A 25,549-nucleotide genomic window follows, 5' to 3' on the forward strand; every position below is an offset into this window, starting at 1 on the left:
GTTACTTGAACAGAAAAATAGTGATGGTGAGTGAAAATGCAAGGCTCTGAACTTCTTCAGCATTTGAGCATAACATTAGGTATGAATCTGTGGTATTTTTCTTTTGGTGGGAACTTTATTCGAGCAACCAGTATTTTGAATTTTGATCTCTGCTTTTTCTGTTTAAGTACCATTCCTGTTTGTCAGTCTCCACATCCATTCTCTTCGCTCTCACCTCCAAAATAGATTTGACTCTCTAGATCACCTCTGCAAGAGTTCCTAGGAAAGAGATGCAGCACTGGGAAGAGGTGTGCTATGTGTCTCCAGCAGCTCTTGGGAACCACTCTGCTCCCAGCAGGTGCTCCTGAGCAAGTCCAAAACTAGAGCCAGTGGCTCTAGCCCAGGAGAATCTTCCCTGGTATTTTTAAAGGACTGCCTTTTTTCTTTTTTCACTTCTGCCCAACTGGTTAACCTGCAGTGGAGCAGAAGCAGGAATCTACTGCCATATCTTATTTTTGGATTGATGCAGTAGATCAGGACAGCTGTCATTAGTTCTTGCATAAGAGTTTTCCATAAAAAATGTAGATCCTTTAGGAAAGCATCCCAGGTATGCATCATGTTCTTAGGGTGTTTAGCCTCCTTATGGTCATGTAGGTCTCCACCCCCTGCTAATGCACAGCCATCCAGCCCAGCCATTCAACTGCTCTGGGTTTTCCTTTGTGTGGGAAAGTCCTTCTTTTCCCTGAGGATACAGGGAAACACCATCTGAGCAGCAAGCCTTGGCCTGCTGCCACTTCCTGGACCTGTTTGCTTCCCAATGTGGGAATGCACTAGTCCAGGCAGGGGATATTAAGGAACTGTGTGCACTCTCTGCTGTGGGGTTAATCTATCCCAGGGGAACAATTTTTCCATCTTGTTGAACTTCAGAAGGTTTCCTTTGCCCTGTCACCTGTACTCTGTTACTTCATTATGGTCATGTCAGGCACAGCCAGGAGCTCTTCAAAGCTGGCAGAAGGATCCACAGCACCTACTGCAGTGATTAGAGCAAGAGTCCTATTCACAGAACCCCAGAATGGTTTGGGTTGGAAGGGACCTTGGGTTGGCAGGGACACCTCCCACCAGCCCAGGTTGCTCCAAGCCCCGTCCAACCCGGCCTTGGACACTTCCAGGGATCCAGGGGCAGCCACAGCTTCTCAGGGCAACCTGTGCTAGTGATCATACCCATGGAGCCTTCTCACCCAGCTTTGTGCTTGCTCCCAGCCCCTTCAGCAGGAGTGCAGAGACTACTGCTCCTAATTTCTTACCTATTCAACCATTAATGCACCACTAGATTTTGCTGGTTTCTTCTCCTATTGCAGCCATATCTCCCCTCCTCCCCTTATTGCTTTTGGGGTTTGATCAAGCAGTTTTGTCTTCTCCATTCCCACAAAGATATGTGCAGGCTCTTCTTTATCTGCTGAACTTTTAGAAGGATGTCAGTCCCTGGCTCAGCTGTTTCATGGGGATGATCATGTGCACACAGTCAGAAAGGACAGGAGGTACTTCTGTGTTCACTGGCTCACTTATAGCCAAGTGTGTCCAGATTCAGAGATAGCTGCATTGCCCTGGTTCACTGAACCTTCAGGAAGAAATTTAACCAGCCAAGTCTTCATTATTGGTGCTCAGAACAGGTTTCAGTGGTGCTCAGTCCGGAGAGATCCATGGGATGGCAGATGTTAGGAATGAAAGGATGTGCTCCAATCAAAACCAACTTCAAAGAAATCTCTGTGATAGCTTTATAATTTAAAAATCCTACGTTCTTTCATTGCTTTGCCATTAAACACATGAAATGCTGAAGTTTGCTGTTTATGTTGAAGCTTCTTAGGGTCAGAAGTGGCAACCGTGTGAGAGCTGACTGTGTCAAGCAGCAAGCAAAAATTCAGATTAAAGCAAAACAAGCTCTCAGTTTTTCATGTATTTTTCATCTTTTCAAGATGGCAGAACGATCAGTTGTGGGTTTAAACATGAACTTGAGCCACATCCAGTGTTGGCCTCGGCTGTGGGTGTGTGTGATGCAGGATAATCCCTGCCCGTTCCTGGGCAGGAGTCAGGCCGTTCTTCTTACACAGAGATCGCTACGATGATAAACAGGGTATGAACTGCAAGGGCTGTGGATGTCTGACTGAGGAAATTCGTAGTTTTTTGTGACAGTGCTCTCTTCGCTGTTTCTGAGTGCACGGCCCGGGCTGGTTGACCGATCACCCCACCGGCCTCAGAGCGGGAGGGGGTGACAAGTTCTGGTGAAGGGAGGACGGGGGGAACTCAGTGCCCGAACCACCCCACTGCAGGCAGCGATTCTCCCTTCTGTCCTGCGGGTGAAAGGTGCTGCTGCCGGAGGGGATGGGAGCTGCACAGCCACCTGCGGGAAGGTCCCGTGGCTGGGGAGGGAGAGGCAGGAGCTGCTCCATCGCTGCTCCAGTTCCCGGCGCGGGCAGGGAGAGCGAGGGGCGGGGGGAAGCGCTTAAACCCAAAGTTCAGCGAAGCGACAAACCAGCTCTTCAGGGTGAACCGTCCCTGCCTCTCAGCCTGTGCCTTTAAGCCCCGCCGCGAACTCCCCCCGTGCCTCCCACCGCCCCCTCCGGGCCCGGCCGGGCGAGCTCGGGGAGAAGCTGCCGGGGAAAGCACCTGGCGGCGACGGGAAAAGCAAAGCGGGTGAGTCCCTGCTCCTTCTTAGGGGCTCTTTTCATTTTCTCCAAGGTGCCGGGCTCTCTCGGCTCGGATGGGAACAGGAAAACCTGCGCCTTCCCCGACAGCCGAACCCACCCGCGGGTGCTGCTCCGCGACCACCGCGATCCCTCCTGCCCGGCGATGGGGCTCGGACAGCCCTCCTCCTCCTCCTCCTCCTCCTCCTCCTCTTCCTTCTTGTTCTTCTCCTCCTCCTCCTCCTTCTCCTCCTCGCTTCTCCATCAGGGTCAAGCAGCTTTGCTGCCTGCGCCCGCAGATTTCCAGACAAGCGGGAGTTTGAAACCGCTTCTCCTGCTGGGTTTCCCCCCGTGCTCGGGGAAATCCCTCTTGCTCTGCTGGTTCTGAGGAAACAGCTGGTTTGTGAATTAATTGCCTGTGGGGAAAGCAGCTAAGCTCACCTCGTATTGAAAGTAAGAGAGGGAAACAACTTCTGTGCTTCCTCAGCACATAAGCCTACTTTGCTTATGGCTCAGTAGTTTTTATTATGTGATGCTGAAGTGCTTTTTAGTGTTTTTCAATTCCGTGTAACACTAACATGATTCAGGGGAGGTTGGGACGACTTTGCACAAATGAGTGGAGGGGAATTTTTTCTGCTCCTGGGACCAAAGGAACCCACTGGCCACAGAAATGGGCTCCCCACTGAATGTCTGTGGAAGCTGAACCCTTCTGCCAGCTGTGTGTTAATCAGCAAACACACATGGGACCTAATGGATGAACCTTAGTGGAGAGTGACCTCTAGACCCTCTTGTCTGATAGTACTGGTTAAGGAGAAACATTTTATTTTCTTTAGCACTTTGGAAACCAAATGCAGGGAATGGTCTATATTATTTAAAAGCTATAGCAAATTACGAAATATTCTAGAAAGAAAGTTCAGGGTAGCTTATGGGAAACAAACAGCTTTGGCAGTAATGCAGACCTAAATGCTATAAGCAACCTCCATGGGCTGGGAACAGCACCATCATTTGAGCTCAGATGAATGTTTCTGCAGCTGGATGGTGCTTTGTTCCCACGGTTGAAGGAAAGGGCTTGAGAGTCGCCCTGCTTTGCACCCACTTGTCTGCCAAGTGGGGCTGGTCTGCAGGGAGCCCAGCACAGCCCCTGTACCCTGCTCGAGGGGTCCCTGTGGGTGAGGTGCCAAGCAAGGCAGCACAGCCCAGTGCAGGATTTGGACTGTCCATGTGGGCAACACCCTGCAGCCTCTGCCTGGGGATGGTCTCAGACAGGAGGGGCTGGGCCGAAGCTGTGCATGGTCACACAGCCCCAGCACTGGAGTTTAGCAGTGACACTGTTGTGTATTGATACATGCAGAGTTTCATTCTGCAGCCTCTGAGGTTAATGACAAAAATCCCATTGACTCAGGTGCTGTGAGTTCGCTGCTTGACTGATGTCTTTCACCACTGGCTGGTTTCTCTCTGTGATCTCTCCCTTTGAGGGAACATGCATTGCAGATGACTGGTTTCAGGGTAGCGTGGGGGTTTTGTGCCCATGAACACTGATGCCTGCCTGTCAACCTGCAATAACAGCTGAAGCTAGGTAAAAATGTAATGTACACATTGCTTTTAATGCGTGTCAGCTGGTAAGAAAGAATAAAATGTGCCTATCTGCAAAATGAAGACATCTAGTTTAGTCCCTGTTCCTTGAAGAACCTTTGGTCCCAGTATTGTCCACTGACTTCATTGGGACCAAGATTCCTTCCACAGCCTTTGCACTGGGCCAGTGCAAAGTGTCCAAGGGAGGCGAGTGGATGTCCCTAAAGGAGATGCCATGAGTTAAGCATGTGAGTTTTTCCTGGCCATTCATGAGCTGAAAAGTATCGAATTATGTAGTGCTCCTCTTGTGAAAAGTAACCAGGCAAACATAGGCTTCCTGACTTACTGGATACTCCCCATGTGCATTCAGTATTTACTATCTGTACCGAGTTTTCAGTCCAGCACAGTGAGGGGGCAGGAGAGTTGCCTTTATTTTATTGTGTAATCCACGGCTAAAAGTTTAAGAAGTAATTGCAGGTACAAATCCGCCCAGTACTCTGTTACCAAAGGGAGAGCTCAGGGCTGAGTGTCTCCAAGGTGGAAGTGATGTTAGAGCCTTTGTTACCAGTGATAATACCAGCACCAGGGAGCCCAGCCTGTCTGTCATGCCCCAGCTGAGGCTGCTGAGCTGGCAGGCAGGAAGAGGATCTTCTTACTTGTAAATTGAGAGACATTTGCAGACCAAGAGGGACAATAAACAAGGCCAGCACAGTGTCACTGGGCTTGCTGAGAGCAGGACTACAGCTGAACCAGAGGCACCTCCAAGGAGAGGGCAGCAGGTGAGTAGGGACTTTCAGATTTGCTCACTTGCAGGCCACACGTGGTCTGGGGGCTCTTCACTCACCTCAGTAATAAGAGCTGTCCTCAGTCCAGGGTCTGCAGCCTCTTAGGTGACAGTGTTTCTTTCTGCTTGAAAGTAGGGTGCAGTCTTTCAAATGCAGCACAACCCCCTCTGAATGTTAACCTACAGAGGTGGGGCCGTGCACAGTTCTACGTGTCCATTACAGAAACTGGAGATGGGTTAAAGCAAAAGGATTGAAGACATGCAGTGTTGGGTGGCCCAAGGAACCAGTGTGGTGGCCAGTGACATTCATGGCACACGAAACAAAAAGGCCACGTTAGCCAAACCTGTGTCTGCTGGTCATGGGGGTGGGTTTGATGCTGAGAGCTCTGTCCTGTATCTGTTCAGCTTTTTTTTTATGGCATAGCATCTCATCAGAAGGTTTAAGGGAAGACACCAGGAAACAACAGTGTTGGAATGAATTCCAACATTCCTTTCTCTGGAGCCCCACTCCCAGAGTGGCTCTGAGGGACCCCTGAGCCATAAGGGGGAACTGGCACATGGTTCTTGGCCTCTCCAGACTGACATGTCCTTGCACTGCACTACCACCCAACAGGTACTGCTGGTTATAAATCCACTCCCCTAGGAAGGTATCCTACCTTCCTTCTCTCAGTAGCTGGTGCCACAAGTGAGCCCCATTTCTATACAAGTAAATTCCCAACTGTAAGGAAAAAATCACAAGGTTTTGACCCCATTTTAACTGGGATTGGCTGTTCCCACCACACTCTGCCAGCAGACCTGTTTGCACACCCACATCTCTCACCTCCCCTGGTCATGCTTCTGCTTTCACTTACAGCAAATGACCATCTTCTCTCTCCTGCTCAAGCTCATGGTTTGGTGACACAGACGTGGTGAACCCACCAAATGAGGCAGGCTGGAGTCTGCTTACTCATTTTGGGCTACCTCCTTCTGGAGAAATAGTCTGCTTCTACTGTGTTCCTCCTCTGAAGCGCCACAAGTCTTATCTTGCTGATAAAATCAGTAGTCCTTCACTTGCCTTTGGCCACAGGCTCATTATTTGCTGAGGCTGCAGGTAGATCTGCTGCTGGGCTTGTGTTCTGCCTCCAGCAAGTCGCATATTTTTCATATCTGTGCCACATTTTGCAAAGGCTCTGTCTGGGTGAGGACTTACAGGCGTGACCTTAGGCCATGACACAGTTTTACAGCCCCTGTTCCTGGAGGCTCAGCAGACACAGTGTTGCTGTGCTGAGAGCCACACCACCCCACCATGGGATAAACCAAATGCTTTTATTAACACTTGCTTACTCAAACGGTTGCAGCATATTTGCTGCCCTCTGTAATCACAGTTTGGGAGAAAATCATCCCAAAAAAATCATCTGGAATACAGAAACGAAGCACAAAGATCCTAGAGCAGCCCAAACTCACCATCAGGGGACATTGGGGCCTCCTTGTATTCGTTATCTGTAAATGCAGATAAAAGTTGACTTTTGAAGACACGGTCACCACTGTTTCTTTCCCTGTCTGTCTTTCCTCTGGCCAACAGTTCAGAGAGGGGGCTCAGCTCATGCCCCTGTGGTCGAGGGCTGCTGATAGGGGCTGACAGACTGGGAAGGGGAGAAGCTGGAGGGAGCCTGGGGCAGTGCAGTGCGAGACAGGAGTCTCCCTCTGAAGGGGGAGAGACTGAGGGCTGGAGAGGGCTGGGAAGGCAGAAGGAAAAGACTCAGGAGGCGAAGACATGAAGGGAAAGACAGTGAAATGAAGGACGAGAAGTACCAAGTAGTGGAAGGGAAGAGGTTGGGGAATGGGAAGGTAAATGAGGAAAAGCAGCCCCTTTTGCTGGGCAGTCCCAAGCACGGTGCTGGGACGTCACTGTGGTGCTGCAGCCCTGGGAGCTGGTGCATTTTGCAAGAAGGCAGTTTCTGCCTGACAACAGGAGCCAGCACAATTTATGCTGAACAGATGAACTGTGCTCTGGGCCAGTCCTGCAGGTGTGCATGGCCTGGGATCACCTGAGTGAAACAGAGACACCTCCCAGGGTGAGGCCTGGGATCAGTGCCCAGCATGGACAGGCAAGAGGGGTGGCCCTCCTTGGGTGGCCCTGCCTTGTCCCCTTGTCACTCCTGCACATGATGTGCCCCCAACACACTGCACATGCATGTTCTCAAACACTCACGTGGGCTCTCACACACTCATGTGTGCTCACACACACACACATGTGCTGCTTGTCCTCTTTGACGAGAAGAGCTGGGTGTTAGCGACAGTTTGGCTAATTGGATAAATGAATATTTTTACAGTATTACTTAATGTTTTGTAATTTACCTATCTGAACCAGCTGAGAAATAAAATATGTCTTCCAAGGAAATCCTATGGGATGATTCAAGGCTGCCCTAGAGCAAAGTCCAGACTCCTACAGAGAAAACAAAACCCGGGGCTGCCACCTCCCAGCACGGCAGCAGATCCTCGGGGGCAGCTGGAGGTGGTGCCGGTCACAGAGCAGCTCTTGCTGACTCTCTGCAGCACATCAGATGTGCCTTCCCTGCTAAAATGGAGCAGTGAAAAGACACCTCCCTGAGACAGGACAGAGAGGACTCCCTTAGGTCAGAGTTCCCCACCCCCTGCTGTCAGGGGCATCGTATTTTATAATCACTCAATTTATGAGCTGACAGAAAAATCATTTTTTTTCTCAACATTCCTACTGGAAACTCATGCTCCTCTGACTATTAATATTTTCCTAGTTTCTGCCCCACCAAAAAAATTTACTTTTTGCTCCTCTGATTTTATGCCACAGTGTTTTTCACTGTGTGTAGCTCCTTGCTACAGATCTCCATTATGTATTTACAGATTAGTCCTTACTATTTTCAGTAAAAAAATTACAATCTCTACTTCAGTCTTACAAAATGGGCTTTACATTTATATGTCCTTTTATTTTTTTTAACTCACACCACTCACAACAAAAGAAAGTAAACTTTCCTTGTGCTAAAAGGGAGAGCAAAGACAAGTTTTGATTGTTTTGTGAAGTAAAATGCTCTCTAAATACTCTTATTTTTTCCAGTTAAAATGCCTCTGCAATCACTAATATAAACTTCTTTCTAGGGTTCCAAGTGCCTGTTACTGTAATATGACTTTTATATGCAGCCAAGACTGTACTGTTAAAAAAACACCCAGCCAGAGCCAGTTTTGTCTGTGGTGTTAATTTTTTTCTCAGATGCAGCTGTCCTACCTTTGAGGTCCATTGATGGTCAGAGCACTGTTGCCCTGGTCAGCAGACCTGGACTAGATTTCTGAGGTCCCACATTCAGCACACTACAAGAGAGGCAGTGCCTCTAAAACCTACTGAAAAGAGTGGAGGAGGGATCCCTCATCTGTATGTATTCAGGTCACAAGAACCACTAGAAAAATGTTCCCTACCTGTCTCCTCTTAGCCAGAGCTGAATTGTCAAATGGAGATATTGTTAGAGGAACCAGGGGCCACAGTGCCTATCTGTGCCAGGCTCAGCGACAGCTGAAAAAGAATATTTGGAGGTCTGCTAGAAAAAAAAAGAGGGATCTTGGACAGACTCTCCCTTCCTCTCCCCTTTCCCTCTGTTTGTTGCCTCACAAAGAAGTGACCTTTTAAAATCTCTTATCTAGAAGCTTCAGTTTAAAGAGCTGCTGACGCCTCTTGGAAAACACTGAAAAGCTCCTCTGAAACAGGGAGCTGCTGCTCCGTGTCCTGGGTGCCTTTCCTCCCCTCTTCCTTTCACTGCTGGCTGCATTTACATTAGAAAAGGCTGTTCCTCTGCAGCTTCCCCGAAGTCACAGCCTGACTTACAGCAGCAGTGAGTTGCTGCTGTGGCAGCCCAACCTCTCACAGCACCCTCTGAGCGGGTGGGAGGTGACCAGGGGAGATGTCCCTTGGCAGGACACACTTTGCAGCTGAGGATGGAAGAGCTGAGTGGGTTTTATGCTCTTGGTGCTGTCAGGATCAAGGCAGAGTAAGTTTGAGAGAAGATTGTGCCTTGCCAAGACCCTTCTGGTGTCACCTGTAAATCTGAAGTTTCCCAACCTCTAGAGGTTGAGTCCTCGAAGAACTCACTCTGAAACTGAGTAACTCTGGACCTTTGGCCAAGGTCAGACTTCTGTGGATTTCCAGTCTGACAAAACAAATTGTCTGAGACAGCCTTTATCCTGCCCAGTCTGAAGGGAAGGGTTACGTGTCTTCTTCCTGCCTATGAGGGAGAGATATTAATCCAGTTATTTAATATATTTTAGGGCCACAGGAAATCAGTGCCTCTCCTTGTCTCACCAGGCTTGTTGCAAAAACCAGCCTGTCTGAATGACTGCTGGAATCACAATGGATATCCCAGGCTATTTCATTCCTGCTGATACCCAACTGTTCATGTTGGCCAAATAAAGGCCAAACGCGGGCTGGCTTGTACTAGCAAGGCTGCAGACCAAAAAAGAAAAAAAAAAAAGGCAAAATAACTGTTCTATTTTTGGCATTTTTGAGATCTCATTTGGAGCACCATATCCCATCTGGGCATCTTCAGTGCATGAAGAGTGCAGCCTGAGTGCAGTGTGTACCCATCCCTTCACTTCTCGTGGCGATGTTTGAAGCTCCTGGGGTAACCGTGGCCAGCACGACACGTTTCATCTCACTTATACTTTTCCTCTTCTTCTTTTTAATCTGTAGAGCTGCTTAAAAAGCATGGACCAGACAAAGCCAGGACAAGTGCCAGGACAAGGCACTCAGGGAAGGAGACTGAGAGGCTGCTGTTGGAAGGTTGCTGCTACCACTGCTGTGGTGGGCAGTGCCACAGCTCTCTGCCTGGGGATCCTGCTGGGTGAGTGTGCAGCTGGGTACATTCTTTCAGTTTATCAGCTCCAAAAGAGAAGTGGTCTGCACTGCTCGTAGCAAAAATCCTCAAAATCCTCCCGCTGAAGACAAAATGCGGTCAAGTTCCTGCATGTACACACACAAACAAGGGCTGTAGTCAACTCATGTTCTCAACATGTGACTTTGGAGCACTTCATCTTCAGTGTCTCATGACACATATGCTCTATTCCTGTCCTGCTTGACCAGCCTGATCTCTTTCTATGACAAGGTGACCCACCTAGCAGATGTGGGAAAGGCTGTGTATACAGTGTACCCCAACTTCAGTAAAGCCTTCTGCACTGTTTCCCACCACACTCTCCTGGAGAAACTGGCTGCTCGTGGCTTGCTCAGGTGCACTCTTCAATGGGTAAAAACTGTCTGGCTGGTGGTGAAAGGAGTTACATCCAGCTGGGGGCTGGTAACCAGTGGTGTTCCCCAGAGCCACTCTGGAGCCAGCCCTGTTTTATATCTTTATCAATTATCTTGATGAGGGGATCGAGGGCACCCTCAGTCAGTTCACAGATGACACCAAGCTGGATGGGAGTGTTGATTTGCTGGAGGGCAGGAAGGCTCCAGAGAGGCAACTGGGCAGGCTGGATTGATGGGCCAAGGCCAATGGTGTGAGGGTCAACAAGGCAAAGTGCCAGGTCCTGCCAGAAAACTGCCTGGTGGAGAAGGGCCTGGGGGTGCTGGTTGACAGTGACTGAACATGAGCCAGGTGTGCCCAGGTGGCCAAGAATGCCACTGGCATCTGGCTTGCACCAGCCACAGTGTGTGCAGCAGGGCCAGGGCAGTGACTGTCCCCATGTGCTGGCACTGCTGAGGCCCCACCTCAAATCCTGGGGTCAGTTTTTGGTCCCTCATGACAAGACACTGAGGGGCTGGAGAGTGTCCAGGGAAGGGAGTGGAGCTGGGGAAGGGTCTGGAGCACAAGTCTGATGAGGAGCAGCTGAGGGAGCTCAGCCTGGAGAAAAGGGGGCTCAGGGGGAACCTGCTCACTCTCCACAACTCCCTGACAGGAATGTGCAGCCAGGTAGGGGTTGGGCTCTGCTCACAGGAAACAAGGGACAGGACCAGAGGAGATGATCTCAAGTTGCACCAGACTGTATATTAGGGAAAACCCCTTCACTGAAAGGGTTATCCAGCCCTGGCACAGGTTGCCCAGTCACCATCCCCGTGGGGATTTAAAAGGTATAGATGTGGCACTTGGGGACATGGTTTAGTGGTGGGCTTGGCAGTGCTGGTGGAATGATTGGACTCAATGATCTCAGAGGCCTTTTCCAACCTAAATGATTCCATGATTCAATGATTCTATCCTCTAATCTCTCTCTGTGACTCCCAAATTTCCTGTCACTGTATCTCACCACCCCTGCCATCACCTATCACAACCTCTTGCAGCCACCGACCATTGCCTGTTTTACTGTCCCACTCCAGAGCACAACCACCATCTCCTTGCCTCTTCCACCTCCCTCCTGCTGCTTCTGGTGTCCCATGGCAGATGCCACCTGAGGTCAGCACCCCAGAAAGGACTGACAGATCCCACCTGGACAGTCCTTTCTGAGCTGGTTTCAGTACCCAGCAAACCTTTCCCCAGCCTGTTTCTGCAAGGACAGGGCCCATCTGGGATTGCCAGGCTGTACCCATCTGCTCATGAACTACTGTTTCAAGCTTGACAAAAATCCACCATTTTCAAGTTCAAACTAGTTCAGTGCCAAATGCTGTTCCTGCAGGTGTGCAGGGTATCCCAGTGTGGTCGTGGGGCACCCCCGAGGCAGCCGGGGTGGTCAGAGACAGTCACGCTGCCAAACCCAGGGGGTTTAAAGGACATGATGAGATCCATGTTCCAAAGCAGTGAGGAAAGCTGCCTCTGACAGACACTGTCCCTCTCTGGCAGCCTGCTATCCCCCGGGAGAGACCAGCTTTGAGCACACAGTGGAGCTGCAAGGGATCATGTTCAACAGCAGCTTGAAGACGGAGAACTCAGAGTACTACAGGGTGCTGACACCTGCTCTTGAGAGGCTGGTGAGTTGATCCGGACTTTCCAAGAAAATACTTGGGAAATACTGTGGTGGTTCACCAGGGCCAAGCTCGAGTGTCTGCATTCAGCAGAATCTGGATGCCAAGGGCAGGAGGGAAACTAGGACTTCTTAAACATCAGCAGGGTACACTGTGGGACTGAGCTGCACTTTGAGAGGCCCTGTCAGGGCCCTGAGAGGCATTTGTGGTGTGGGAGGTGTGTGCTCACACCTGCTCCTTGCAAAAGAGGTAGGAAAACATAAAAAGGGGATGTACTGCCTCATGCCCTGAGCCAGGGTGGGAAAAGGGTTAGACATGAGCTGGACGTGGCTGCTTCTGCTGCTTGCAGAGGCAAGAGAAGATGCTTCAACAGCTCCAGCTCCCTGCAAAATCCCAGGCATAATCTAGTCCCACCTCCCTGGGGTCTTCTGTGCAGTAAGTGTGTGACCATCACTCTTTGCTTTGCAGTTTCTGTCCAGTCTGCAGGACTCCCAGCTGGACTGGAGCTGCACCGGTTGCACTATCCTGGGCTATAGGTGAGTGTGGGCAGCTGTCCCTGCAGACTCTGCAGCTCATGTTTCAGGGCATTCTGACAGGCCTTACCAAGAAGGGGAGCTCACACCTGTGCTGTTGTTCAAAACCAGTACAAAGAGAAACTGGTTTTTGATCAAGGCTGGATTTTCTTCTGGGATTGCAGCAGTGTTCTGGATTCTTTCATTTGGAAGCGCAGTCAGAAAGGCAGAGGGAAATGGCTTGTTCAACCACAGCTTTGGGCCAAAGGAAAAAAAACACAAATGACCATTTCAACCCAGAGAACATCTCCAGAAAAACCTTAAATTGTTAAGAATGACATTATTAAAAGTCAGTTTTGTTTCCCTTCAGTTCCCTGTAGGCAGCGAGCACAGGAGCCTGTGCTGATTGTGGAGAATTAATGTCCCCGTTAATTCCCTGTCTCCCAGCAGGAATGGAAACTCCAGCGTGATCGTCCATTTCCGCCTCTTCTTCGCCCCCCAGGACTCCCAGCCCCTGAGCTCTACCTTGGAGGAGGAAGCTCTGAGGCACGGGCTGGCAGCTGCCCTGCGCAGGCAGGGTCTGTCCCTGGCTGCCTACGGGACCATCTCCTCAGCTTCTCTCACAGGTACAGCCCTCCCACCCTGCCAGGCAGGCAGAGCAGGGTGCCCAGTGCTGGGGCTGCTGCCACCCAAGGTCACACAGCAAAGCCACCACCTGTGTCTCAGAGAGCCAGACTGTTGCAGGGCTTCAGCTCTGGATGTGCAGTCGAGGCTTCATGCCCAGCAGCAATGCTGGAAATGGGGGTGCTGCCAGGCACCCAACAAAACAATGGAATGCTCTGCCTGGCTCCCAGCTTCACTGCACAGCAGCAGAGACCAGCCTAGGTCTTGCCTGCTGCTCAACAAACATTTGTTTGTTGATACCCAAAACAAACAAACATTTGTTTGTTTGATACCCAAATACCTCTCCAGCACTAATGCTCTGCCCTGCAAGAGCAGCTTGAGGGGCTCACAGCAACTACAGAGCCTAAAGTATAAATTGCAGTTTCTTTGGCTTTTCTTGCAGCACCCAGAACCAGCCTAAGGGACAGGGGATTGAGCTCTGGGAGGCTAATTGCTGAGCTGTCTGTACCTGCAAGTGCACAGCAGTCCTTAGGCAGCCCTCGGAGTTGTAGCAATAATTACAGCTTAGGTAGATATTTCTCATATTTGAATTACTCTCTGCAACCACCTGACAAGAAATTCTCCTTCCCTTCAGCAACTGTGGAGTTGCCTGTGACTGTAGGACTTCATGTCCAGCAGATTTAAAAAAACATGTGCCTGGGAAACATGAAGGAGTGGGCTCCTCTGCAGCTCCCTCTGCCACAATGGGCAGGATCCCTGGATCTTCAGGAGCCTTGTGCAGCCCAGGTGGAGGGTGCACAGACTCCCCTTGGCTTTAGGCAACGGTCCTGCATAGGTTCAGACCTGGAGTCTGCTCCTAGGAGGCAGCTCACTGCTTTTGGGAATTCATCCCTGTACCAGGAATCACCCAAAGCCCACAGAGCTGTAGGTGGCTGCTCCTCCCCTGTCCCATGGCTGAGCAGGGTTCCCCAGCAGGGACCCAGGCCAGGAGCTCACACTGGCCATGGGGCAGGGAAAGGCAGGAGAACGATGATGCAGCAGAGCCTGCAGCAGCCCCAGTCTGGGAACAGCACAGTCCCCAAAGCTCCTGGGCTGCCCTTTTTGATTCCTATTCCTTCTGCTTTGTCACAGGTCCCAGCAAGGTTTCTTCTCCCCACAGATCTGGACTGAAATCAGGTAAGAGCCAGGCAGCAGGAAGAGCAACCTGCACTCTGCAGCCTCCTCCTCCTCCTCACCAGCAGCCTGGATGCAGATATCTTGTTCATAACCTGGTGGCCCAGGGCCCTGCAAGCTCAGCAAGAGCTGCAGCTCTGCTCTGCTCCAGCCCTGCCAGGGAGCAGAGTGACAAGGACACTGCCCCGTGGTGGCTGCCCCTGGGGAAACCTGGGCAGAGCTGCTGGGGGGGCTGCAGAAGACAGGAATGACTCAAGCCTTGCTGTCCCCAGGGAGCTGCCCTGGAGACACAGTCACCTGCTGCAACACCCTCTGCGTGTGGAAAGAACCGTGACAGGCAGACAGGGTGTGCTGATGGCTCTGAGGGAAGGGGCTGGGGTGAGTCTCTCACAGCAGGTCTCCTGGACAGTGGGGGACAGGCCACAGTGCACTGCTGCAGACTGTGACAGGTGTGACACCACTGGCTTCCAGGCACTGAGGAGAGTCAAGGACACAGCATGACTTTTCAAGTCAATAGAAAATGCCTGTGTGAGGATGAGGAGAGCTGGGCCCTGAGAAAAACCTTGCTCCCACCACCAACTGTGATAAGGGACACCCTCCTGGTGGCCTGGCGTGATGGACAAGAGCCACATGGGCCACATGATGGACAACACCCATGAGCTGCTGGGAGCACATCATGAGGCAGTGGCTGAGACTGTCAAACTAGTCAAGATGCTTCTCCCCAGAATTTCTCACTCTAGAAGAGTTTCAGGGAGGATGCTGTGATGGGCCAGTGCTTTGCAGTGCTCTTTCCAAGCTTGGCCTGTGACATCCCAGGCACTGTCCTGTTGTTTGAGCATGTGCTGGGAGCACTCATGAAGCTGAAGCAGCTTCTCCCACTTGCCCCCAAGTCCGTGGTGCTGGGGCACAGAGGCAGGATCCTGATGCACTGGCTCTCTCATCCCTTTCAGACTGTGGGAGCCGCCCTGCCATGCAGACTGCCAGCAGGATAGTTGGAGGTTCAGAGGCGTCCAGAGGGGAGTTCCCATGGCAGGTCAGCCTGCGAGAGAACAACGAGCACTTCTGTGGTGCTGCAATCCTCACGGAGAAGTGGCTGGTGTCTGCTGCTCACTGCTTTACTGAGTAAGTTCTAGTCACGCCATCTCCCTCCCTCCCTCTCCTTTCCAAACCTGCCATCTCTGCACCACACTGCCCCATGGTTTCCCTCACGGGGAGCATGGGGAGTTTCCATCACTCCCCCAGTGGACGGCAGGATGGGCAGGAGGCAGCTGGGGTCTGCAGGACAGTGCTGTGTCTGCAGGCTCACACAGTCCCTGCCGTGTCTCCTCCAGGTTTCAGGACCCAGCCATGTGGGCAGCTTACACAGGGACCACCTCCCTCAGAGGCTCCGACAGCAGCGCAGTGAAAATGGACATTGCACAGATCATCCCACACCCCTCCTACAACGCCGACACAGCTGACTATGATGTGGCTGTGCTGGAGCTCAAGAGACCTGTCACCTTCACCAAGTACATCCAGCCCGTGTGCCTGCCAGACGCAGGCCATCACTTCCCAACCAGCAAGAAGTGCCTCATCTCTGGCTGGGGCTACCTCAAGGAGGATTTCTGTAAGCAAAGCGGGGCAGGGAGCAGAGGAGACACGGTGGGGTGTGAGTGGGGCAGGAGGCCCCAGGGAGGGGAACTCAGGGCAGCTGGGATGGCTGTACCTGGGGCTGCTGGTCCCCTGCAGGGCTCCCTGAGCTGAGCTCACAGCCGTGTCTCTCTCGTTCAGTGGTGAAACCCGAGTTCCTGCAGAAAGCAACAGTGGAGCTGCTGGACCAGAACCTGTGCTCCAGCCTCTACAGCCACGTCCTCACAGACAGGATGATGTGTGCTGGCTACCTGGAGGGGAAGGTTGACTCCTGCCAGGTAAGCTTTGCTCAGGGAAGCTGGCACAGCTCCCCACAGAAGTCTTTTCCTCTCAGTATGCACCAAGGGACACTTCAAGAAGCAGATCTGACACTGTGGTCATGGTTCCCCCCCTGAGGTTTGAGGCTGTGCCTTGGACCCAAGATCAGGGACTGCACAAATGAGGATGTTCTCTAGTGCTTAGAGGAGGGCATTGCTGATTAATCTTTTGGATAATTAACTATTTTTCTCTACTTCCCGAGCTGTAATCAGGGCTGGTCCTACCAATGTACCAGGCAGGTCCTTGGATCAAAATCCAGATGGCAAAGGGCAGCACTGGAAACTAAAATATACACAACAGTTTTTGGTGAACAACAGAGTGTTTTCTTTAGTTAGCCTTTATCCAGCCTGGAACTGCAAGTGGGCACCTGGAGACAGTCCTGCCTTTCACAGTGGAGAGAGGAGAACTGTGATGTGGGAGGAGGGCTGTGATTTCTAGAGCTGTCCCTGTGGCTTGGCAGAGCTATTCAAACCTGCAGCCACCAGCTGAGCAAAACTGCACTGCTCTGGTGGTAGTGCTTCATATTCCTGGACCAAATACAACACAAACACCAGAGAAGGGGCCTACAATGGAAGATCCAAGGATGGATGAGCAACATGACCCATCTGGTTATTCATTATTGATCTAGAGCAGTGTCACCCCCAGAAGGCACTGCCAGCTTCACAGACACCACATGTCCATCAGTGACACTCTCAGGGCCCCACAATAACAAAGAATTGACCAGGGAACCACAGGCCAAGTCAAGAAAACCTGATGCAAAGATTAGCATGGTCACCCTGGGCTGTGTATCAGGCAATGAACACCCATCATCTGTCTGTGTACGGGCTGCTGGGCTTAACCTTTAAGAGCAACAATTTAATGAATGATTAAAGCAGTAGAAATGCCAAACCCTTTATTTTATAGAGGATGTCCCTGTGCTCTTCTGGCATATCAATGGCACAAGGCTACTACTTAATAGAAGGACAGTGTGCCCACATGGAGGAGCAGCCCAAGGCCAGCACAGGAGATGCTCCAGTCATCACCAGGTTGGAGCAAATATGAAGTGAGATGAGATACAGAGGGACAGAGAGACCCCAGCTGGCAGAGGGATGCTGAGGGTGGCCAGGGAGAGCTCAGTGCATCCCCAGGGAGAGCTCACCATCTGGCTTCTCTTGCAGGGTGACTCTGGTGGGCCCTTGGTTTGCCAAGAACCATCTGGCAGGTTTTTCCTGGCGGGAATCGTGAGCTGGGGGATTGGATGTGCTGAAGCCAGGAGGCCTGGGGTTTACACACGTGTTACCAAACTCAGAGACTGGATCTTGGATGCTATTTCTGCCTTCCCCAGCTCCACAGCCCACATTGCCCCTCCAATACACTCCAGTGCCAACAGTAATGTGGTCAGTGCTGAAGAGCTCAACACCACCAGAGGAACCCCCACCACCTCACCAGCCCCAGCTGCCAGCAGGCCAGTGACTGCAGGGAGACCACAAGGTATGAGCACCCATGAGTGGTGCACCTTGGCAGGAAGAGTGGCAGATACAGCTCCAGATGCCAGGTTCCTTCTTTTGCTGAGCTGAGCTGACTTTCTGTAGGGTGAGTCCCACAACCCTTGCCTAAGGACTAAGGCCAAGGCACATGTGACACTGTGTGGCTGTCCCAGCTCAGACCAGAGCAGCCTGGCAAAGTCACTCAGTACCTGTGCAGTTCCATGCAGTTCCTGTGCTTGTATGACTGTGCAATCTCATCTGAGTGACTCGTCTGCTCCAGCAAGTCCAGGACAGGGCACTAAGGCACAGCAGTGTCTGACAGTATTTTCCTGTTGACCACTGACTTTTGTTTGCCACCTGTGGATCTCCCCACAGCTCAAAGTTGGTGGCTGCACCTTCACAGCAGACACAGATCTCCTCCCTGCAGGGAAGGAGGGCAGGTGTCTGTAGGATGACCTGTCTGCTCCAAGAGCCCCCAGCAGCTCTGCAGGGAGATGCAGATGTAAGGTATTTTTCTACATTTAGGATTAAGTTTTTATCTGTAATGGCAAGGCTAAGAGGCACAGAGCTGCTGATCACTCTGCCTTTGAGAAAGGCCCAGGATTGAGGATTTGCCAAGAGCAAGATACAGAACAGCAGTTAGTGTGAAAGCCCAGGTGAAAACAGCCACCATGGGGCCCTGCCATGATCAGCAGACAGGGCTTGGGTAGATCCTCACACCTCAGCCCTGACCTGTCCCTGCTCAGACTTACTGGTTAGAGAGAGCAAAAATCTCTCCTTGCTTGTCTTCTGCTAGGAGTACTCACAAGTCATGCTTTGACTTTGTTCAGAGTGTGGAGGACGACCTGGGTTCTCCAAACCCAGCAAGATCGTGGGAGGAACAGATGCTTCCAGAGGAGAGATCCCCTGGCAAGTCAGCCTAAAAGAGGACTCGAGGCACTTCTGTGGAGCCACCATCATCGGGGACCGCTGGCTGCTGTCAGCAGCTCACTGCTTCAACGAGTAAGAGCCCATCCCTGCCCTTCCCCACAGAGCTGTGCTGCCAAAACCACAGCGTGGCACTGGAGCCACAAAACAAGACATTAATTTTTGCTATAACTAGAGATTCATAGGATAAGGGGTTCTGTGGGGAGGTTGGGATGATGCAGAGAGGAGTTTACCCCAGCTTGGGCAGGGAGCAAGGACAACACATCTAAGAGGGGGTGGAAAAGGACAGATGCCACAAGAGTTTCTTTAATAAATTTAACCTTAAAAATTGTCTGTAATATACAAAACAGAGACACGTGGTCAGCTGGTAAAGGGAAAATGGTGTGTTCTGTTCTGCAAGAGCCTAAGCCCAGATTTGTAAGTAGCCTAGATAAAGAAATGAGTAGCAAGAGGATAACGTTTGTCTGGAATAAATTCCTGAAGGCAGAAAGGGTGGGGAACTAACTGAGAAGGATTTCAAGACAATCTCATGCATTAAACAGCTGGGCAATAAAGCAGTGAGTGAAATGTAAGGTGTGAAAGGAGGCAAACAGCAAAACCAGCAGTGCTGTCTGTCTGTGGACAAGGGTGGGTCTCCATCAGCTATCTTCATCCATCTCCATCTGAGTGTTGCCATTCAAAATAAGAGGTCAGAAACATTCAGATACTGCCCTGAGAGCAGCAGTGCTGTGGGCAGGGGTGATTAAAGAGCACAGGAATGCAGTAACAGTGAGAAGAACGAGGGAGATGAGCAGGATGGTGGTGGTAATCCACAGCACACCAACCTCCACACAGGGCTGGAGTAACACTGTGGGAAGGTGAACACAAGGCTCGGGGATGAGCTGGGTGTGGAACAGCATCATAACCAGCAAGGCACAATAGATCAGACTAGACCTGGGAAAAAAACAACTGGTGGGAAGGGAAAGTGTGATGGGACTGTGCAGTGATGAAGGGTACAATTAGGGAACGCCTTTTGACTCTTTCTTTAAGAGTCAAACCCACCAAAAGCAGGTGGAAAACAATCAAAAGGAAGCAGTTCTTAATAAATGTCATTAAGCTGAATATTTAAAATTCACATAGGGTGAAAAAAAAATAAAACACAACTTTAGAAAAATCCAAATAAAACCCCAAAATCCATCAAGACCTACTGAATACAGAGACACAACCTGTGTACCAGAACAGTCCTAAAATCATAAATTTCAGGTAAGGAGAGGATTATTACTGCATGTTCATTTGCTTTCAGGAGATATCCAACAGCTGCCACTGTTGGCAACTGTTCTTTGGGCCTGACTTAGTAGGGCTGCTCTGCTGTGTGCTGATCATGTAAAACTGTCTGCAATCATCTGTGTGTGAGCATGCATGTTCAGAATTATGTATTTGCAGGACAAATCCAGAAGAGATTGAAGCCTACATGGGAACAACATCACTAAATGGAACAGACGAGAATGCAGTGAAAGTCAATGTAACCAGAGTGATCCCACACCCCCTCTTCAGCCCCATGATTCTGGACTTTGATGTGGCTGTACTCGAGCTGGCAAGACCTCTTGTCTTCAACAAATACATCCAGCCTCTGTGCCTCCCACTTGCTGGGCAGAAGTTTCCTGTTGGCAAGAAATGCCTCATTTCTGGGTGGGGAGACCTCCAGGAAGGGAATGGTAAGCAGTGATGCTGCTGTGCCCTGGGGCAGTGACACCCTGAGCAGCAAAGCCTGTGCCACTGTGACCCACAATCCAGGACAGGGGACAGCAATGGGGACAGTCAGGAACTGACAGAAACACAAGAATAAGCAAGAACAAAGGCACCCAGAGCATTACCTTAAACCACAGTTATTTAGGAGTCACCAGCAAACACGAAAATTGAGAGAGCAGCTTGGTGGGAACCAGGAGAAACCTGCTGGGCTCCTCTCAGTAGCTCTACCATGCCAAGCAAGAGTCAGGCACTGGCTCAGGGCCTGCTGCAGCTCTGGCAGGACGGTCTGTCAGCCACAGCAGCCACGCTCAGTCACAGAGATGTTCCAAGCAATTGGAAAAAGCAAAGATCCCACTGTAGGGAGAAGGCCTGAGAGTGGCACGTGTGCTACCAAAGAAGCCCAGCTGACCAGGAACCCACAAGCTGTCAGGACCACGGGACACAGCTGGGTGCAGGATCCTTAGCACAGACACAGAACTGTACCCTGGGGCGAGCCAGGAGGCTTCAGGGTTGCTGAGAAAATAGGTCATATAGGACTCAGTTCTCATGTGGGATTAGAGCCTGTTTTCCCAAAATTTGTGTTGTCAGCCTAAAATTCATTAGTTCCCACTTTCCTCTGCTGCACTCACTAATCCCATGTTTTTCATGCAGCCACCAAGCCCGAGATCCTGCAGAAAGCCTCTGTGGCCATCATAGACCAGAACACCTGCGACTTCCTCTACAACTTCTCCCTCACTGACCGAATGATCTGTGCTGGCTTCCTGGAGGGGATGGTAGACTCATGCCAGGTAAGAGTGTGGGATTTCTCTACTCTGCGGACTGTTCAGAAAGCTGGGCTAACTCTGCCTTCAGCAGATCCTTGTGAAATATTTACTGAGGCTGCTGTGGCCAGGCTGTGCAATTCACATACACCTAAGCACAAAAAACCCAGTGCGTACCTTGGAGATTTAGAAAACTGTATAAAGCTCCACCAAGTTGAGAACGACTTAAACCAACGTCCCACTGCTCTGTCTGGCCAGATGAATGCTGGACGAAGCAGGTCTCCTCCAGTGGCAGTGAGACCTGGGCAGTTGGTGGTGGCTGTGGAGCGGTGCTGACAGGAGCTATGAGCTTTCAGGACAAATGCCACTCGTATCTGTGCAGCCAGGTTGAGCCACTGACCCCACCTTCAGTGTCTGACCTGTGCCTTGCACACACACTGCATGGCAGCAGACAGACCCAAGGCTGAAGAAAGAAGAGCTGGGGGTAGCTAAATGCTCCTGGTGTGGCTGAGGGGCAGCTCCTTGTAGACCTGTCTGGGGGAGACTGTACTGAGCAGCCATTGCCTTGCTTCTTCTGCAGGGAGATTCAGGTGGGCCCTTGGCCTGTGAGGTGACCCCAGGAGTGTTTTACCTGGCTGGCATTGTGAGCTGGGGATATGGTTGTGCCCAGGCTATGAAACCTGGTGTGTACTCCAGAATTACCAAACTCACGGACTGGATCCTGGACACCATCTCACAGTTGCCCAGTCCTGGCACAGGCATCCCTTCCAGTTCAGCCATCACCAGAACTTCCAGCACAGCCATCCTCACCCAGCCCAGCACAACAGTTGCAGGTCCAACCAGCAGAACCACCCTGGGAACGAAGATGAGCACAAACACGAGTGAAAACTCTGAAGCTCTGAGAACAACTGAACCTGCCAAGCCCACCCAAGCCCCAGGTAACGCTGATGACAGATGTACTGACATGTTGGTAGGAGGCTCCATCACAGGGAGTACTGAGCAGGCCATGGGTTATTCCCTTCCAGTGGTGCCTTGTACCAGCTTCACCTTCAAGTGTTCCAGCAAGGTGTGTATTGGAAAAGAAAATCCTGAATGTGATGGTGTTGTGGACTGCAGCAACGGCTTCGACGAGCGCAACTGCGGTGAGTCCTGCTCTGCAGCCCGTGGCTGCTGCCAGCCATGGTCTACACGGCCCAGACTCCCCAGTGCAACCCCCACCACATCCACACTGGCTGTCCTGGGCCCCACACTGGACACTGGGGGCCTGGGCCAGCCCACTGTAGTCCAGGTCCTACTTATTCTGCCAGAATCTAAACCAAGATAAAGCTGGATGAGCAGGGTCCAAATTTTCTGCCAGATGATGTGGCCTCTTTTCCTCTGCTACAAATATTAGAAACCATTTCCAGCACACCAGCCTTCTGGCCAGTCAGTCTGGTAGCACAAAGGTGGCAAGACAACTCTGCACAACATGGCAGCCCAGAAAATGTCATCCCTGGGACTGCTCCTTGGTCTGCACATTCCTTGCTGTGTGATAGCTCAGCCAGTCCATCCAAATGTTCCCTCCTCACATACCACAGCCCTGGAAGGTGTGATCTGTGATAACAATTTCACAAACCATACCCTGTCTGCCAAGCCTTGCTTCAGCTGGGTGAATGGAATTCATCACATCCTGCTGCCCTGTGCACACACACCCCCCCGAAGGCTGTCCCACGGCAGGGGCTGTGGAAGGCAGGCAGACACCCCTTTTCACTTATGTTTATTTAAAACCACGGTGCTTCTTCCTCTGTCCCAGACTGTGGCCAAACAACTGCTCTGGCCTTCAGCAAGATCGTGGGTGGCAGCAGTGCAGCTCGAGGGGAGTGGCCCTGGCAAGTCAGTCTGTGGCTGCGGCGGAAGGAGCACAAGTGCGGGGCTGTCCTCATTGCTGACCGCTGGCTGCTCTCTGCAGCTCACTGCTTTGACATGTAAGTCTGAGGTGGGCTAATGAAGCCAGCTGGCTCTTGGCCCCAGTCCCATCAGCCCACCTGCCCCTGCCCTCCCTGGCGGTCCAGCACCGTGGCTGGGATGCTGTGCCCCCTGAGAGGCACACGGCCCCTATCACAGGTGTGCCCCTACAGGTAAGTGGGAAGAAGAATGAGTGGAGCAAAACCTGGGTGTGCCCAGTGTGCTGGAGACAGGGGCCCTGCCCTCACAAGGTGTGGCCATAGTGCATCCCAGCCCCACAAGAGGAGGAATGGCCCTCCTTGTGAGGCCATGCTCCTAACAGCCAGGTTTGCTGTCTTTCTGCAGTTACAGTGACCCCAAAATGTGGGTGGCCTTTCTAGGAACACCCTTCCTGAGTGGCATCGATGGCAAAATGGAGAAAATATTCCGTATCTACAAGCACCCTTTTTACAACATCTACAGCCTGGACTATGATGTGGCACTGCTAGAGCTGAGCACACCTGTCAAGTTCAGCAACACCATCAGACCCATATGTCTCCCAGACAGTTCTCACATCTTCCATGAAGGGGCCAGATGCTTCATCACAGGCTGGGGCTCCACGAAGGAAGGAGGTACTGGTTGAGAGGGCCCCCTCACATCCATGATGGCCACAGTGGCCACTACCTTGCACGCTTCAATGCCTACAGTTCCAAACACCACTGTCCCAAGCACTCCCCAGGCCAGGCCGGACCCTGCAGGGAACACCAAGCTGGGCAAGGCCTGGTATCACTACCATCTCCTCCCCTGCCACCATGCACTGTACTCGTCCATTTAGCCACACCTCTGCCCTCTTGGAGCCTTCCCAAGCTTTCTACATGCCAGCCACTACACTCCCCATGCCCACAGCAGCTGCTCCAGCTCTGCTCCTGCAGCACAAGGACCCAGTGCCATTTGTATCTGGTCAGCTGAGCTGCTGGACAAAGTACACGCTCAAGGGACCTTTCTGTGCTTGCTCTGCTGGGGAGGAACCAGGCCTGACTGACTTTCCCAGAGCAGGTCTCTCCCTCTGGCCAGCAAGTAAGGCTGCAGAGACCCCACTGCTACACACGCTTCTGCTTCTCACGTGCTCTGCGCCCCTTTAACATCAATACTTGTCTCCTCAGGTCTCATGTCAAAGCATCTGCAGAAAGCAGCAGTGAACATGATCGGAGACCAGGCCTGCAAAAAGTTCTACCCTGTCCAGATCAGCAGCAGGATGGTGTGTGCTGGTTTCCCACAGGGCACCGTCGACAGTTGTTCAGTGAGTGAGAGCAGCAAACACTGCTGCTGGGACAGAGCAAGTTCGTGCCAAGTCCCCAGGCTACATTCTCTCAGGAGGGCCCTGCCTCCCCCAGCTCAGCTGTCTGTCCATCCATCATGGCTGTTGCCTTTATCCACGTCCATCCTGCATACACCTCATGCATACACCAACCCATGACAGGTCAGGGAAACACACAGAGAGGTAATGCCAAGCAAAGGACCACGGGGATACCTTGGAGCCTATTCCATGATCCTATTGTACCTCCAAACACACTCTTCCACGTTCCAGAACCCCAACCTCACATTGTTCATGCAGGCACATCACTGAGCAGTCCTCTAGCTTGGAATGTGGCTCCTGGGGAAGTGGGGAGCAGGAGAGCAAATGCCCATGTCCCAGAGAGAAAGAACATCTCAAAGCTGGGGGAGCTGGGCTACCTCTGGCTTGATACTGTACCCTTTTCCTCTCTCTGCAGGGCGATGCAGGCGGGCCTCTGGCATGTAAAGAACCCTCAGGGAAGTGGTTTCTAGCAGGAATCACAAGCTGGGGCTATGGCTGTGCCAGGCCATACTTCCCTGGTGTCTACACCAAAGTCACAGCTGTCCAGGGCTGGATTGCGCAGAACCTCAAGCTCTGAAACTGCATTTCACCACTCAGGGAAGGCAACGAATGAGAGGAGTAACTGCCAGAGGAGGCACTAATCCCTCAGCTATTGTACATTTTTGTGATGTTGCAAAGGGGTGAAGATGGCCTTGCAGGTATTAAGCACGTGCCAGCGTTGTGTGACCCGCTGGTTGTGACACACCAGGGCATTTGATAACTGCTTTGCATAGAAAGGTACAAATTCTAGACATTTTCCATAAATAAATGAGGCCTGTCCCAACTTAAGACCTGGCCAAACATCCTACGCATTAAAACATGACCTTTCTAGTTGGAGGGGTGCCCGAAAACATCTGGCAGATATTCATGGAGTTTGGCTGACCTCTCCCTATGATCTGTCATCCCAAAGCCAAGCCAAGAGACTGGTGAACTTCGTCCCAGCCCAAAGTTATGCCCTTGCAGAAGCCTCAGACCTCACTGCCTTGATGGAGCTGTTGTGCTGTGCAGTGGCTTTTGGGAAGGGTGTGCTGCTGTTTTCACTCAGTGCCTGAGAGCTCAGTGATGACCTTCTTGATCCCAAGAGAAGACAGGACTGAAACGCTTGGAGTTCAGACTGCAAAGGCCCTGATCTGTACTAGAGGATCAAGACAGGCTTCTCTACACCCTCCATACACCCCCACCCACCC

General features: G+C 51.6%; 1 protein-coding gene across 1 annotated transcript; it reads left to right on the plus strand.

Moving 5' to 3' along the window:
* The first annotated feature begins 2,599 nt into the window (after positions 1–2,599).
* Positions 2,600–25,433, plus strand: TMPRSS9 (transmembrane serine protease 9). Its single transcript, XM_027724553.2, has 19 exons — positions 2,600–2,670; positions 9,707–9,857; positions 11,784–11,911; positions 12,374–12,441; positions 12,868–13,043; positions 14,173–14,217; positions 15,165–15,336; positions 15,546–15,820; positions 15,985–16,121; positions 17,319–17,631; positions 18,458–18,629; positions 19,977–20,248; positions 20,934–21,070; positions 21,624–21,981; positions 22,069–22,185; positions 22,836–23,007; positions 23,333–23,598; positions 24,130–24,266; positions 24,739–25,433. The coding sequence occupies exons 2-19, from the start codon at positions 9,722–9,724 to the stop codon at positions 24,898–24,900; spliced, it is 3,243 nt and encodes a 1,080-aa protein (XP_027580354.1). The 5' UTR covers positions 2,600–2,670; positions 9,707–9,721; the 3' UTR covers positions 24,901–25,433.
* The last annotated feature ends 116 nt before the right edge of the window (positions 25,434–25,549 follow it).

This window comes from Pipra filicauda, unplaced genomic scaffold, assembly GCF_003945595.2.
Source record: "Pipra filicauda isolate LSUMZ 115617 unplaced genomic scaffold, ASM394559v2 scaffold285_size1263560_pilon, whole genome shotgun sequence".
Classification (NCBI taxonomy): Eukaryota; Metazoa; Chordata; class Aves; order Passeriformes; family Pipridae; genus Pipra; species Pipra filicauda.